Here is a 15,380-nt window from a genome sequence, read left to right as displayed (position 1 = left end):
TATGCCAGAGTGATGTCTGGTTCTTTCTCTCTCCTCCTATCTTTCTCATTAATAAATAAAAAAAAATACTTTATTAAAAAAAGAAGAAGAAAGAATCACTGGGTGGTAGCACAGTGGGTTAAGCGCAGGTGGCGCAAAGCGCAAGGAGCGGTCCTGGTTCGAGACCCCAGCTCCCCACCTGCAGGGGAGTCGCTTCACAGGTGGTGAAGCAGGTCTGCAGGTGTCTGTCTTTCTCTTCCCCCCAACCCCTGATCTCCCCCTCCTCTCTCCATTTCTCTCTGTCCTATCCAACAATGACGACATCCGTAACTACAACATTAAAGCAAGGTCAACAAAAGGGGATAAATAAATATTTAAAAAAGAGAGAGAGAATCACCACCAAAAAGAGAGAGCAAGAATCACTACCAGCTTTGTAAGGTATGCAAATGAGTGGGGCTGTATCAGAGAATTCTCTTATTAGAGTATTCATGTAGATATATTTAGAGGTAAAGTGTGTTATCTACAATTATCCTTGAAATTCTATGGAAAAAGAGTGGATGCAGTCTAAATGCACATCAACAGATGACTGACTAAAGAATGGGATATAGTGGTCCAGGAGGTGGAGCAATGAATAAAGTATTAGGCTCTCAAGCATGAGGTCCTGAGTTCAGTCCCTAGCAGCACATATACCAGAGTGATGTCTGGTTCTTTCTCTCTCCTCCTGTCTTTCTCATGAATAAATAAATACTTTAAAAAATATTTTATTTATTTATTCATGAGAGAGATAGGAGAGAGAGAGAGAGAGAAAGAGAACCAGACATCACTTTGGTACATGTGCTGCCAGGGATTGAACTCAGGACCCCATGCTTAAGAGACCAACATTTTTTTTTTAATTTTTAAAATTTTATTTATTTTCCCTTTTGTTGCCCTTGTTGTCTTTTTATTGTTGTTGTAGTTATTATTGTTGTTGTTATTGATGTTGTCATTGTTAGATAGGACAGAGAGAAATGGAGAGAGGAAGGGAAGACAGGGGGAGAGAAAGATAGACACCTGCAGACCTGCTTCACCACCTGTGAAGTGACTCCCCTGCAGGTGGGGAGCCGGGGGCTAGAACAGGAATCCTTAGGCGGGTCCTTGCACTTTGCGCCACATGTGCTTACCCCGCTGAGCTACCACCCAACTCCCTAGACCAACATTTTATCTACTGCGCCACCTTCTGGACCACAATAAATAAATTCTTTAAAAAAAAAAAAAAAGAAAGAATGGTATATATACTCTATAGAATATTACTTTGTGATCAAAAAAGACATTGTGTCGGGGCCAGACGGTGGTGCACCTGGTTGAATGCATGCACTATGGTGCATAAGGACCCAGGGTTCAAGCCCCTGGTCCCCACCTGCAGGGGGAAAGCTTCACAAGTGGTGAAGCAGGGCTGCAGATGCCTCTCCATTTCTTTCCCCTTCTCTCAATTTCTGTCTATCTAATAATAAATAAATAAAGTATTTAAAAAAAAGGATATTGTTATTTGGGACAAAGTAGATAAAACTGGAGGTAACTATGCTGAGCAAAATAAGAGATGAAAAACAACCACTGTGGTCTGGGAGGTGTCGCAGTGGATAAAGCATTGGATTCTCAACCATGAGGTCCCAAGTTCAATTCCCCACAGCACATGTACCAGAGTGATATCTGGTTCTTTCTCTCCTCCTATCTTTCCCATGAATGAATAAATAAATTCTTTTTAAAAATGTTAAAAAAAAGAAAAAGAAAAACAACCACTAGATATTTTCACTCATGTGGCATGCAGAGAACTGAAATACATGAACTTGAAGAAACACACACACACATACACTCACACACACAGCAAAGCAAACTTGGTAAGACACTGTGCATTATGAAAACTGTGGTAGTTATCATTGGATTGGGAGGGTGGAGACACAGAACTCTGACGGCTGGTGAGGTGTGGAACTATACCCTGTAATCTTACAACCTTACAAATCACTACTAATCACAAATGCATTTTAAAAATAAGAGAAGTGGGGGCCAGGTGGTGGTGCACCTGGTTAAGTGCACATATTACAGTGCACAAGGATCTGGGTTCAGGCCCCTGGTCCCCACCTGCAGGGGGAAAGCTTCACGAGTGGTAAAGCAGGTCTGCAGGTGTTTCTCTGTCTCTTTTTTGCACTATTTCCACCTCCCCTCATAATTTCTCCCTGTCTGTATTCAAAGTAAATAAATAAGTTAAGAGAAGTGTATGGCAAATATGTGTATATATACATCTATGAGGTCAAAAGACATTTCACCAGATGGCTCTTAGGCACTGAGAACAACATATGGCTTCTGCCCACCCAATCCTGTCTCTCCCATGGTCCCATCTCAGCATTACATGCATCCAGCTACTCCTGTCAGAACCCAAGGGGTGTTTTCCTCCTCCAATAAAGATATCCCCCTCCAAATAACCTGAGACTGTGACCCTCTGAACAGGGACCTCACCTTCCTAACCTCACTCCACTCACACAGCAGGAAAAGTCAACTTCAAGTTAATCAGATCACATCACTCCTGCTGAACTCAATCCTGAAGCCCAATCCTGCTGCTTGCTTGTCACCTACCCTTGCTACCTCCAAACTAGGCCACCATACTTCCCCAGTTGGGTAGCCTTCCAGAACCCTCAATTTCTGTAGGTTGGCCTCATGCAAAGGATGGAACGGGTGTGTTCTCTGCTTGCAAACTACCCTTCAAGTCAACAGGGTCTCTGTATGATTTAGAGTTATGAATACTTGCCTGCTTATAGCAGGAAATTATTCATAAGATAAAATCTATACTAAAATAATTTATTGTAACACTCAAGATCTCATGTGTTCTATCTCTAAGAACAAAAACAGTCATATAAGGGCCAGAGAGAGAGCTTATTAAATAGAACATGTACCATGCCATAGGCGAAATCCAGTTTCAAGCCCAGCACAAGGTGGGAGGTGCTATGGCACCAGAGGAAGCTCTAGTGTTATGGTATCTCTCCCTCACTCTGTTTCTCTATCTCAATGAAAAAGTAATCCAAGAGTAGGGGAATCATACATGAAGAAGCCCCTGCTCAAAAACAAAAACAAAAAAATATATATAGTTACTTAGGAAGCATCTAATTTCACATCTAGACTATATTTTAATTGCCCTAAATAACTTGCTAATTGCCAGCAGTATGCTGGCATATGCAATGTTAGGGATCAAACTCAAGATCTCTTGCCTGCAAGTTCAGAGGTCTACTCACTGTATCTAGACCACCACCTTCCTGTTTCTTAATAGGTTTAATAATTTGAGCTAGAAAGAATCTACAAATTCAGGCTGGGGAGATAGCTAAATGGCTATGCAAATAGACTGCATGCCTGAGGCTACCACGTGCCAGGTTCAATCTCCTGCACCTCCATAAGCCAGAGCTAAGCAGTGCTCTGGTGTAAAAAAAAGAAAAGAAAAAATCTACAAGTTCAATGCAATGAAATGTCAGAAGTTTCCAGGAATCATAGTATATTAAAAATGATAGGGCAGGGGTAGATAGCATAATGGTTATGCAAAGAGACTCTCATTCCTGAGGCTCTGAAGTCCCAGGTTCAATCCCCTGTACCACCATAAGCCAGAGCTGAGTAGTGCTCTGGTAATAAAAAAATAAAAATAAAAATTAAAAAAATGATAATAGCCTCAAGTCCCTAGTCTACAATCTTGAGGATATAAATACATATAGCTAACAATTTTTATTGAAAAATTCTTCGTATTTGAATAAATTATACTAATAACAATTTATTAATAGGTACAGAAAGCCAAACATTGAATCATTTTTTCAAAATAAAAGCTTTATTATATTAAAATAAATCAATAGTCTACCTCTAACAATATTATAGCATAATTGCATAGCCATAAATGATCCAATTAGAACAAAATTGACATAAGTATTGCTTCAAAGTGTGATTAAATATACAATAAAATAAGCAACTTAATGAAATTATGTGACACATAAAATGTAAACACAGAAAGGGACGAAAAGACAAAGTCTCTGACTTGGCTGGGTGGTGCCCACAGTTAGTGTAGCCAGGGTTTTGGTCTCTCAGGCACTGCCACCATATGGGAACTCCTTTTTAAAAGGTTCCATGTTTATTCTGCCAAACTCAGCTCAGTTCTCTGCTCAGACAGTAATGCTATCTATAGTAGCTGTCATACAGAGGCACGCGCCAGCCAGACCCACCTTCATCCTTTCATCCGAAACACCAGAGAAAGGCCTGGACTCTCCTATAATCAGTCAGGTCACACCGGGAATCCAGTCCACTCTCTGGGAATTGTCCTGGAGCCCAACAGCCAGAGTTAACGTATTGTTGGCCACAGACCCAGATACTGGCCTGAGTCTCCAAGCTGTCCCTGGAAATGTTTCTTCTGTTTATAGATGTATTTAAGTTAAGACTATTTAATTGACGCTTATCTACATTAAAGATTTATTTTAATTTTTGTTATTCTTGCTTTGTCCTTTCCACAAATTTTGCTGAGGGCAAAAACAATCACATCCTATAGGTCTCTGAGACCTCTTCAAGTCTCAGGACAGGGTATAGAGTAGATGCTCAGTCTATTAACAAACAATTGATACTCTAGTCATTTATGCTCTGTAGGCTATAATTATTAGTTTACTAAATGAGCAAAGCTCTGTTCACATTGGGACTCAGTGTGTGCCATTAGAGTCCAGGACACAAAGGGAGTTTGTGCAAATGGGAAATAACAATACTGACTGGTAGGTTCACATAATTTAGAAGTTCTACATAACCTAATTCAAATACTGACCTTTTTAAGGGAATCTCCGTGTCTTTCCTGAATGTACTTCAAGAAGGCTGTGGTCCACTGAAGAGTTGTTGCCTTATCGGTTTCAGCATTGCAGAATGGGACTAAAAGATTCAACTCATCACAACAAATGCGGATTCTGCGCCTATGGTCAAAATCCAAAACAATCACATGGAAACTAAAACAAAACATGAGTAAATCAAATGTTTGATGGTTTCACTACAACAATCATCAGATGGTACTTGGCCAGTGCACACTAAGAGCAAACATAATCATTTGAGGATCAATGAAACATTCTTCTGACAGAAGCCATTCTGCAGTCACCAAGTCCTGTCCCATTAAAGTTTTCTTTTCTTTCTATTTTTTTTATTTTTATTTTTTTGCCTCCAGGGTTATTGTCGGGGCTCGGTGCCTGCACTACGAATCCACTGCTCCTAGAGGCCATTTTTTCCCATTTTTGTTGCCCTTATTGTTGTATTTATTGTTATTGGTGTCATTGCTGTTGTTGTTGGATAAGACAGAGAGAAATCAAGAGAGATGGGGAAGACAGAGAGGGAGAAAGATAGACACCTGCTGACCTGCTTTACCACTTGTGAAGCGACCCCCCTACAGGTGGGGAGCCGGGGGCTCGAACAGGGATTTTTACGCTGGTCAGTGTGCTTTGCACCATGTGGGCTTAACCTGCTGCACTACGGCCTGGCTCCCTAGAGTTTTCTTAGTGACTTATCCTGGACCAGGGAGCAAGGGCCAGGTTTGTGTCTCTAGACCAAGGGTGTATTCTAATTCTTTGAAATTGGAAGCAAAATCATGTGTGTTGTTTTTCTGGATGGATCATCCTTTCAAATTATTTATTAGCTTGCCTTTCGTGTTCCATGAAGCTCAATGCTTTCACAATATCTTGAAACCCAGTCTCTCTCTTTTTAATTACCTTTTTTAAAATTAATTTATTTGATAGAGACAGCCAGAAATTGAGAGGCAGGGAGAGACAGAAAGGCAGAGAGACACTTGCAGCACTGCTTCACCACTTGTGAAGCTTTCCCCCTGCAGGTGGGGACCAGGGGATTGAACCCAGATCCTTGCACATTGTAACATGTATGCTCAACCAGGTGCACCACCACCCAGCCCCTTGAAACCCAATCTCCTTAAGAGATAACTCAGTTTTATTTTATCTTTGGTGCTGTGGATTGAATTTAGAACTTGATACATGAGGAGCGTATGCTCTCCTACAGAGCTACAGCACTGGGTCCTTGAGGTAATTTAAAGCACAACTTCAATCCTATCATTAGACCATTAATTTTTTTTTTTCATCAGATCACTGCTCAGCTCTAGCTTATGGTAATGCAGGGGATTGAATTTGAGACTTTGGGGCCTCAGGCAAGAGAATCTCTTTGCATAACCATTATGCTATCCACCCCCCACCCCATTTTAAACTTTTATATAGTGTATTCAGTAACATGTAAAGTCCTGTAAATTGACCCTGAAAAACTTCACATGACAGTACTGCTCTCATATTTTCCTGGAATTTGATAGAAAGACATTTTCTAGACGCTCCTTAACACTCAGGTCTGGAGCCAGACACTCATTACATATATTGGCTCATTTAATTCTAACCACATCTGACCTATGAAAAACTCATGTTGAGAGTGTTCAATTGGGAAATGGCAGGGTAAGAATTCAAACTGTTAAAAGGGTCAGGCTGTAGCAAAGCAGGTTAAGCGCATATTGCGCAAAGCACAAGGACCGGCTTAACAATCCTGGTTCGAGCCCCCGACTCCTCACCTGCTGGGTGGTTGCTTCACAGGCAGTGAAGCAGGACTGCAGGTGTCTATCTTTTTCTCCCCCTCTGTCTCCCCCTCCTTTCTCTATTTCTCTCTGTCCTATCCAACAACAACAGCATCAATGGCAACAATAACGACAATAAGGGCAACTACAGGGGCAACAAAATGGGAAAAAAATGGCCTCCAGGAACAATGGATTAGTAGTACAGGCACTGAGCCACAGCAATAACCCTGGAGGCAAAAAAATTTTTTTAAAAAAAATTCAAACTGTTACTATCAATGTCTAGTGCAAGCTTTTTTAAAAACATTAATAAAATACTTATTGGGAGTCGGGCGGTAGTGCAGCGGGTTAAGTGCAGGTGGACCCAAGTGCAAGGACCTGTGGTGTAAGGATCCTGTTTTGAGCCCCCGGCTCCCCACCTGCGAGGGAGTCACTTCACAAGCGGTGAAGGAGGTCTGCAGGTGTCTTTCTCTCCCCCCTCTGTCTTCTCCTCCTCTCTCCATTTCTCTTTGTCCTATCCAACAACAACAACATCAATAACTACAACAACAATAAGAAAACAAGGGCAACAAAAGGGAATAAATAAATAAATATTTAAAAATCTTTAAAAAAAAAAGAAAATATTAAGTAAACGTAAGAAAAATGCACTTTCTGATTCACAGGGAGTTCAGATTCCTTCAGTTAGTGTGTGGGCACAGATGTTAAGATGTTAAGAAAGACATTCCACTGATTAGTCGGCTTTAATATAGCCCTTCCAAAATAAACCACATAGTTCCAAGATGGAGCTTCAAAATTGTGCATTTGTCGGGGGCTGGGCAGTGACGCACCAGGTTAAGTGCACATAGTATGAAGCACAGAGATCCCGATTTGAGCCCCCAGCCCCCCACATGCAGGGGGGTTACTTCACAGTGAAGGAGGTCTGTAGGTGTCTATTTCTCTTCCTCTCTATCTTACCCATCTCTCAATTTCTTTCTGCCCTATCCAATAAAATGGAAAAAGGTGGCTGAGCACTGGACAGTGCAGAGACCGAGCCCTGTGATAACCCTGTGGAGGCAAAGAAAAAAAAAAAAGTCTTGCTGAAATAATTCCTAAAACAGAAATTGATACAAAGTACTCAATAAATGACTAAGTTAGCTAATTAGATATCAAGAACACATTTTTTAAACACATAGTTAAAATAGAATTAACAACCTTTTGATTCTGCATCAAAATTACATAAAGAAAATTTATAGCATTTTTGTCTGCATTCTCTGCCTGGACCACCATGTAACTGTTAACTCAGTCCTTTATACTCTCTTTCTCTCTCTCTCTCTCTCTCTTTCTCTTTTTCTCCCATGCCCTAACAGTGGATGTTCTCAATTTTCCTGAATAAAGTTTAAAGTACCTGAAGAAAAAAAAAAAAAGAAAGAAAATTTACAGCTAAAACAACTTAACAGTTTAACTTCCTCTTTCACCAACATTCTTAAAAGAATCAAGCAAGGGGAGTCACTCGGGCTGTAGCGCAGCGGGTTAAGCGCAGGTGGCGCAAAGCACAAGGACCGGCATAAGGATCCTGGTTCGAACCCCGGCTCCCCACCTGCAGGGGAGTCGCTTCACAGGCGGTGAAGCAGGTCTGCAGGTGTCTATCTTTCTCTCCCACTCTCTGTCTTCCCCTCCTCTCTCCGTTTCTCTCTGTCCTATCCAACAACGACGACAACAACAATAATAACTACAACAATAAAACAACAAGGGCAACAAAAGGGAATAAATAAACAAAATAAAATATTTAAAAAAATTTAAAAAGAATCAAGCAAGACTCAGTGTCCAATGTACAGGAGCTAATTCAGGAGATGGCCAGTTTTCAAGATTGATCATGGACTAGAGTTAGAAATTTTAAGATTTCGGGAATAGTGAGTTCCTACCACCATCAGTTAAGTGGAGGCGGGGGTGGGGGGGGGGTTGGGGTGTGGGGGAGAGATTCCTGGGCCTGAACTATCTGTGGAAACAGGATGGGTTATGATAAACACCTCCTTTCCTCCTAGGAATATGGGATTTGGCTATGATAAAGGGAGGAAACAGTTACACACTAGTTGCTGGGCAGCTGAGCACACATACACTATGGACCTCCGTAGATGACGACTCTGGGGCTTGAGCCTGTCTCTTCAGTATTCTTCCCTGTTGCTCCCACTCTCTGACAAATCAAAACCATGGGTGAATGGGGGCAGATAGCATAATGGTTATGCAAACAGATTCTCATGCCTGAGGCTCCAAGGTCCCAGGTTCAATCCCCTCCACCACCATAAGCCAGAGCTGAGCAGTGCTCCAATAAAAAAGCAAAGCAAGAACAAAACAAGTAACAACAACAACAAAAACAAGAAAACAAAAGAAATCAAAGCCATGCATCCTCTTACTGGACCATAGCTCCAAGGGATCTGTGTAGCCTTGGGAACCTTATCCACCTAGAAACCAAAGTGCTTACTCTTACCTCTTTCTCCTCCCTTTGAACACAGGCATAGTAAAGTATTGTTTTATACAATATTAACTTGCCTGTTACTATTAACAACCAACCTGCATGTCTAATATCTACCCCAAGCAGCCTGACAAGCCATCAGCAGGTTACCTTCTGTCTCTTTCCATGCGGTTATGCCTCTCTCGCCTCTGCGATCGCCCTCCCTGTGGTCCACTCTGGCTCTGCTCCCCCAGGTTGGACTGTGAGGATTCTGCTGACTGCCAAGCACCCTGTGCAGCTGAGGCGCCTTCACCCACATTCTGGATCTCTCCAAGGGCCCTTCGTTCCACGTTTGTATCTAGCTGGCGTATTCGACTCCGATTTCTTTTATTTATTGCTTGTTTACATAGCGCTTCTTCTTTGCAAAAGAAGAAAAAAGTGGTATTTTAATCTATTGTTCTTCTTCATTTATCCCAACTAGTGCTGAATATAATTTTCAGCCGTAAATATAATTTTCAGAAATAAATATTAATGAGTCAGGAGCATAGAGGCAGCACAGGGAAAACAGTTATCACACAAGTCAGTGTGAGCAGAAAGCATGAAGTACCAGGTTATTCAACTCAACACAATCTACAGCTAAATAACATACTCCAAGGACTGTGTGATCACTAGTGTTGTCATCTGTGAATAGAGAAACCAAGAAGCTGTTGATTTTTTGATGTTCACAGTGAGAAATAAAAGCTTATAGGGATTTTCTATGACTTTTTCATACACAATTGTTCCTTCTTTTATAAAGATTTTTAACTTGAAGGCATCATGTAAAGTGAGATAAGCCAAAAAGAAAGACAAATATCAGTTTATCTCACATATAAGTGGAGTTTAAGGAAAAAGGGCAAAACGGGGAAATACAGAGTGAAGCTTAAAGTGGGTGGGGTATGCTGCAGCAAAGTACAACACTCTAGGAAAAGGGATGGGAGAAAGTAGAAGGGGCACTGGAGTCCTGGTGCATGATGGTAGAAAAGGACTTAAGTTGGAAGTGACGGCGTTTTGCAGACACTTTTCATGGGGAAAGAAGAAACTACCCATGTGTCAACAACTGTACTATAGGCCATTCATCTCCAATAAAATGGATACATGACTGAGTGGAGCCAGAGCATCTCAGGCATAAGCAGGGGCAGGGATCAAGCCCGGGGACTCATACATACAAGTCTTACGGTCTATCACTGAGCTACCTCCCCCATCACAATATGTAATTATTCTACTATAACAACTGGTATCCTTTTTGTTGTTGTTATTGTTTATGGTAGAGATGCTAGAGATAAAACCCTGGGCATCAGACATGAGTAAATGACATTACAGCAGTCATGCTCAGAAAAGGACAAAAGCAAAGTGGTTCTGGAATAAATATGCCCTTGCTTTATAAGTAAGTTTCCTCACAGAAGTACACTCTTCTAGATTATAGTTTCTGTTAAACACAGTAGTATCTAATAAGTATGTGTGACACATATTCCAACAATATCACCCAAAGTTACATTTTCCTTTTAATTTTAGGGTTTCTTAATATAGTCACACAAGATATAGAGTAAGAGAAAGAAAACAGCATTACTCTGGCACATGGGATGCTGAGGACAGAATTTGGGGCATTATGCTTCCAAGTTTAGTATCCTACTTACTGCACCATCTCTTGGGCCCAAAAGACAAATTTTCAATAGCAAGAGAGCTCCTTAGGGCAGGGGAGATAGTATAATAGTTATGCAAAAAGGCTCTCATGCCTGGAGCCTCAAGGTCCCAGGTTCAATGCCCCATTCTACCATATGGCAGAGCTAAGCGGTACTCTGGTGAAGAAAAAGGAAGGGGGAGAGGGAATAGCTATTTAGCACAAGTCTCTCAATAGGACAACCTCTCTAGGAAGTATGAATGGGGAGTCATAGGCATTGAAAATATTTATCTCTAAGCTGAGTAGTCAGTCCCCTGCAGGGACCACTTCAACGCCTCACAAAATGTTTACATAATTCTAACATAAAATGTCTCAACAATAAGGAAGAAATAACTTATTAGTATGAAGGAAGCAGTAGCACTCCACCCTACCTTCTGTTAATTTTTTTGTTTTGTTTTATTTTTAAGACACAAGAGTCAGAGCAGTGCTACAGGTCTCTCTCCATCTCTTTCCCCTCCCTACTTCCGTCTCTATCAAAAATTTTAAAATGGCTATTGAGAGCTGTGGGTTCCTTGTTCAGGCACTGAGTCTCAAGAATAGCCCTAGTGGGGGTTAGAAAGAGAGAGAACAGAGCGCTGTTTCACTGCTTATGAAGCTTCCTCCTTTGCATGACGCTCCCCTGTACTACCCAGCACTGCAACCTCTGCAGATTCTCCCACATGGTAACGTGTGTGCTCTACCTGACGAGCTGCCTCCCAGTTCCTGTTCACTTGGTCTTCAAAGGCTTGTATAAGCTGTGCTTTGCTGAATAACTTGAAAAATAAGTTTTTCCAGAAAGGAATTGGGAGCTTACTTTCAAGGTAACCTGCGTTTGCTTTTAGCAGTTTCATTCTTTCTAAAACTTGGTGAATCACATTCTGGTCCCTTGCTTACAATTCAACCCTGTGCTCATCTGCAGACTGTCTCTGAAAGCTATTAACAAACTTCAGGGTTTCGCCTCACTCACCAAGTATAAAATAAATAAAGCTGGAGAAGAGGACCTTAAGGGCTTTCAGTAACTTGTAGATGACTTAAAATTCATGTATCTGTCACTTTTCTGATAGAGCTTACTCAGGAAAAAGCAGCCCCAAACTCAAGTTTCTTTCTTTCTTTGTTAATATTTTATTTATTTCTTATTGGATAGAGACAGAGAGAAACTGAGAGGGGAGAGGGAGGGAGGCAGGGAGGTAAAGAAAGAGAGACCTGCTCTGTTTCACCACTCATGAAGCTTTCCCCCTGCAGGTGGGGAGCAGGGGCTTGAACCTGCTTCCCTGTGCACTGTAATGTGTGCATCACCGCTTTCCCCCACCTTTTAAAAATTTCTTTTACTTTTAATTATGTATTTTTATTTATTTATTATTGGACAGAGACAAAGAAATTGAAAGGAGAGGAGGAGGTAGAGCGGGAAAGAGACAGAGAGACACTTGCAGCCCTGCTTCACCAGTCTTGAAGCTTTCCCCCTGCAAGTGGGGACCAGGGGCTTGAACCTGGATCTTTGCACACAGTAGTGTGTACACTTAACCAGATGCACCACCGCCTGCCCCCCACTCCAAACTCAGTGTTTCCACACCAAATATAAATACTCCATTCAGAGCTCAAAGAATGATCAAACTGGGGCGACTGTGGAAGGAGAAAAGGATCACTGAAACCCAAGACAACAAATGGTAGGTTTGTTAAGTTTACACACCACCTTCCTCCAACCCCGTTAAGGCCAAGGCTGTGGAGAAAGTAGCGACACCCTGTGCTTTATCGCTTACCTCCCACTTTAATCCAAACCTGCTCAGGCAAAGCTTTGTTTCTACTACCCAAAGTCTGTTTAGTGGATTCAATTTCTTGCTGATAGCAGAAAGAAAATGCTCTAGGCAATCCAATATCCTGATGTTTGGCAGCTTCAAGTATTGAACATGAGTTACTAGAACTCTGGAAAAAAATGAAGTAACAGGAATCTTATCAATATGTGTGTGAGGTAATCTCCTTTTGACTGAACAAATAAAATGCACTTTAACAGAAGTAATGTCAAACCTATTAATATACAGTTTAAAGAATTTTGGTGCATTGAAAACTGTGAAATATTCCCAGACCACATGCTCTCAATTGTAAAAGGTTATGCTCAAGGAAAGGAAAAAAAAAAAAATCTTTGTGGTCCCGGAGATGGTGCAGTAGATAAAAGCATTGGACTCTCAAACAGGAGGTCTCAAGTTCAATCCCCAGCAGCACATGTACCAGAGTGATGTCTGGTTCTTTCTCTCTCTCCTATCTTTCTCATTCATAAATAAAATCTTAATAAACCTATTCATTTACTTCAGATGAAGAGAGCTTTGTAGCTGACTGTCCCTACCTGTGTCTGAGAAATATTGGAGCCTGAGCCTGCAGAGCAGGCATTTGTCGTGAACAGCGGGTAGGTGAACTGCAGGGCCGTGGCTGCGGCTGCGGTCTTGTTTTTCACTAATGTCGTACATTTGTTCTGTTGCTGGTGAAGGGGAACATTCATTAATTCTGACGGATGTCGAATGAGAGTGACCAAACTGCCAAAACAAAAGAAAGCCCAAGAATGTGAAGAATGTGTAGCAGGTCTAGCTTGAACTACTACAGTAGCAAAAGTGCACACGGGTGGTTAACTTGGGAGTTTGCAGGGAGTTAAGCAACCCTGAATGTTAAGAAAATGCCCCTGAGCTTTCTATAAACCCAGCGCGGCAGCAGGCACACTGGTGAACAGCCTTTTTCCCCTCAGGGGTATACAGGACCGTGAGCATTATTTATTTTTTTATATATTTATTTATTTATTTTGTAGCTCCATCTCCCTCCCTCAAACACTGCAGGGGCATGGCGGCGGGGGCGGAGTGAGCAGCAGAGGGGCGCCCGGCTCGCAGAGCAGCAGAGCAACATCGCCGCGCGGCAGGTGCCTCCCGCCCACTACTCCGCGCCACACACACTCCCGGGCTCCGCTGCAGGGGGCGCCGTGCGCGGGCGACCCCGAGCCACTCGGTCACTGGTGCGTGCGGGCGTGGGGCGTGGGGCGGACGCCGACCAGCTGGGGGCAGACCCCTCCGTCCCCGGGAGCATCTGCACCCTCGGCTCATCTCTGTGCCTGACGCGCCGCGGGGCGGGCGTCAGCACAGCCTCGGGGCAGAGCCGACGGCCGGGGCCGCTCCCTGCCGGACGTCAGTCAGCAGAAGCCGCCGCCCGCCCCGGCTCGCTCGGCCCGGCCTGCCCGGTCTCCTCGGCCGCCCCCAGCCCCGCTCGTCTCGGCTGTGGGGGCCCGTCCCGCGTCCCGCGTCCGCGTCCGCGTCCCGCACGCACTTGTTGAGCGCCACGCCCGGCTCCGGGGGCTCCGCGGCGCGCGGGGCGGGCGAGGGCTCGGCGGGGATGCTGTTGAAGCGGTCCTCCAGGCGGACGCGCACCGCCGACTTGGTCCGCGCCTCGGGGGCGCCGTCCGCGTTCTCCTTGCCGGCGCCGTCGGGTTTGGAGCGGGCGGGGCCGGGCTCGGCAGGCGTCTTCTCGGCCGGGGGCGCGGGGGGCGCGGCCGCCTCGCTCAGCAGCATCATGCGCAGCTCCTGGAAGTCGATGTGGCCCAGACATGGGTTGGCGCCCGCGAAGCCGCCGTCGGCCAGCGCGGGCTGGCACAGCACGGGGTAGACGGGCGCCGCGCCCCCCGCCGCAGCGCCCCCCGCGCCTGCGAAGCCCCCCGCCGTCCCGGGCGCGGCGGCCGCCAGGAAGGCCGAGTTGAGGCGCGTCTCGAGCTCGCCGTCAGCCGCCTCCATGTGCGAGTACAGGATGTGCTGCAGCTGCGTGTACTCCACCTCGGTCATCTCCACCAGGCTCAGGTCGGTGGTCGTGAAGCTCAGCCCCGCCTCGCCCAGCGCCGCGTCCGCGCCCTCGGGGCCCGCCGGCCCGCCCGCCTGGGGCGCCTCCCGCGGCCCGGGGCCCGACATGCTGGCCCAACAGCGGGGCGCGCGGCGGCGGGCCCGGGGGCAGCGGACGCGGAGGGTGGCGGCCTGGCGGCCCGAGCAGGACGGGCACGGCCACCACAGACAACGTTGGGGGTGGGAAACCGCTCGGTTTGCGCAGTGCGCATGCGCCGCCCCGCCCCGCAACGGTAACCCCACCCCTTGCGCGGTCACACCCCCACCAACCGCCCGCCCCGGACCGTCGGGCTGCGCGCGCACCTCTGGGGGAGGGAGGGGCACGAATGGGGTGGGGGCGGGGCCAGAGGAGTCCAGGTCCTGGAGCAGAGCGCAGAGCTCGGACCTTTACAGACTGTGTTCAAGTATATTGGTCCAGGTCTTTTCACTGAATAAATTCAAGTACACATACTGCGTATACTACTTATAAAAAATATTTATTTATACTTACCTGGCAGGGGAGATACCATGATCACGAAGGTGGTTTTCCCAGGGCGAGGCTTATCCATTGCACTCCGGATGTGCTGACCCCTGCGATTTCCCCAAATGTGGGAAACTCGACTGCATAGTTTGTGGTAGTGGGGGACTGCGTTCGCGCTCTCCCCTGCTGTAAAAAATTAAAAAAAATTTTTTTATTCCCTTTGTTGCCCTTGTTTTATTGTTGTACTTATTATTATTGTTATTGATGTCGTCGTTGGATAGGACAGAGAAATGGAGAGAGGAGGGGAAGACAGAAAGGGGGAGAGAAAGAAACCTGCAGAACTGCTTCACCTCTTGTGAAACGACCCC

General features: G+C 44.9%; 1 protein-coding gene and 1 non-coding gene across 6 annotated transcripts in view; one reads left to right on the top strand and one right to left on the bottom strand.

Annotated features, from left to right (window-relative positions):
* The window catches only part of TCFL5 (transcription factor like 5), a 31,846-nt gene extending 17,111 nt beyond the window's left edge, over nucleotides 1-14,735 (bottom strand). The window contains exons 1-6 of one of the 5 annotated variants that reach the window (XM_060177527.1): nucleotides 13,990-14,734; nucleotides 13,028-13,214; nucleotides 12,447-12,609; nucleotides 9,165-9,411; nucleotides 4,790-4,931; nucleotides 3,796-4,301 (exon numbers count right to left, since the gene is read on the bottom strand). In XM_060177527.1, the coding sequence (XP_060033510.1) occupies nucleotides 4,260-4,301; nucleotides 4,790-4,931; nucleotides 9,165-9,411; nucleotides 12,447-12,609; nucleotides 13,028-13,214; nucleotides 13,990-14,621 (1,413 nt within the window). In that variant the 5' untranslated portion in view covers nucleotides 14,622-14,734 and the 3' untranslated portion in view covers nucleotides 3,796-4,259. The other 4 variants (XM_060177522.1, XM_007520374.3, XM_060177513.1 and 1 more) reach the window with 4 other exon arrangements.
* Nucleotides 14,736-15,034: 299 nt separating this feature from the next.
* LOC132542469 (U1 spliceosomal RNA) lies at nucleotides 15,035-15,198 on the top strand. The gene has a single exon (XR_009553483.1). It is a non-coding gene; the product is annotated as a U1 spliceosomal RNA (small nuclear RNA).
* Nucleotides 15,199-15,380: the final 182 nt, after the last annotated feature.

Source organism: Erinaceus europaeus, chromosome 1, assembly GCF_950295315.1.
Source record: "Erinaceus europaeus chromosome 1, mEriEur2.1, whole genome shotgun sequence".
Taxonomy (NCBI): Eukaryota; Metazoa; Chordata; class Mammalia; order Eulipotyphla; family Erinaceidae; genus Erinaceus; species Erinaceus europaeus.
The sequence above is the reverse complement of the archived record's forward strand: the minus strand, read 5'-3'. Positions and strand labels throughout refer to the sequence as shown.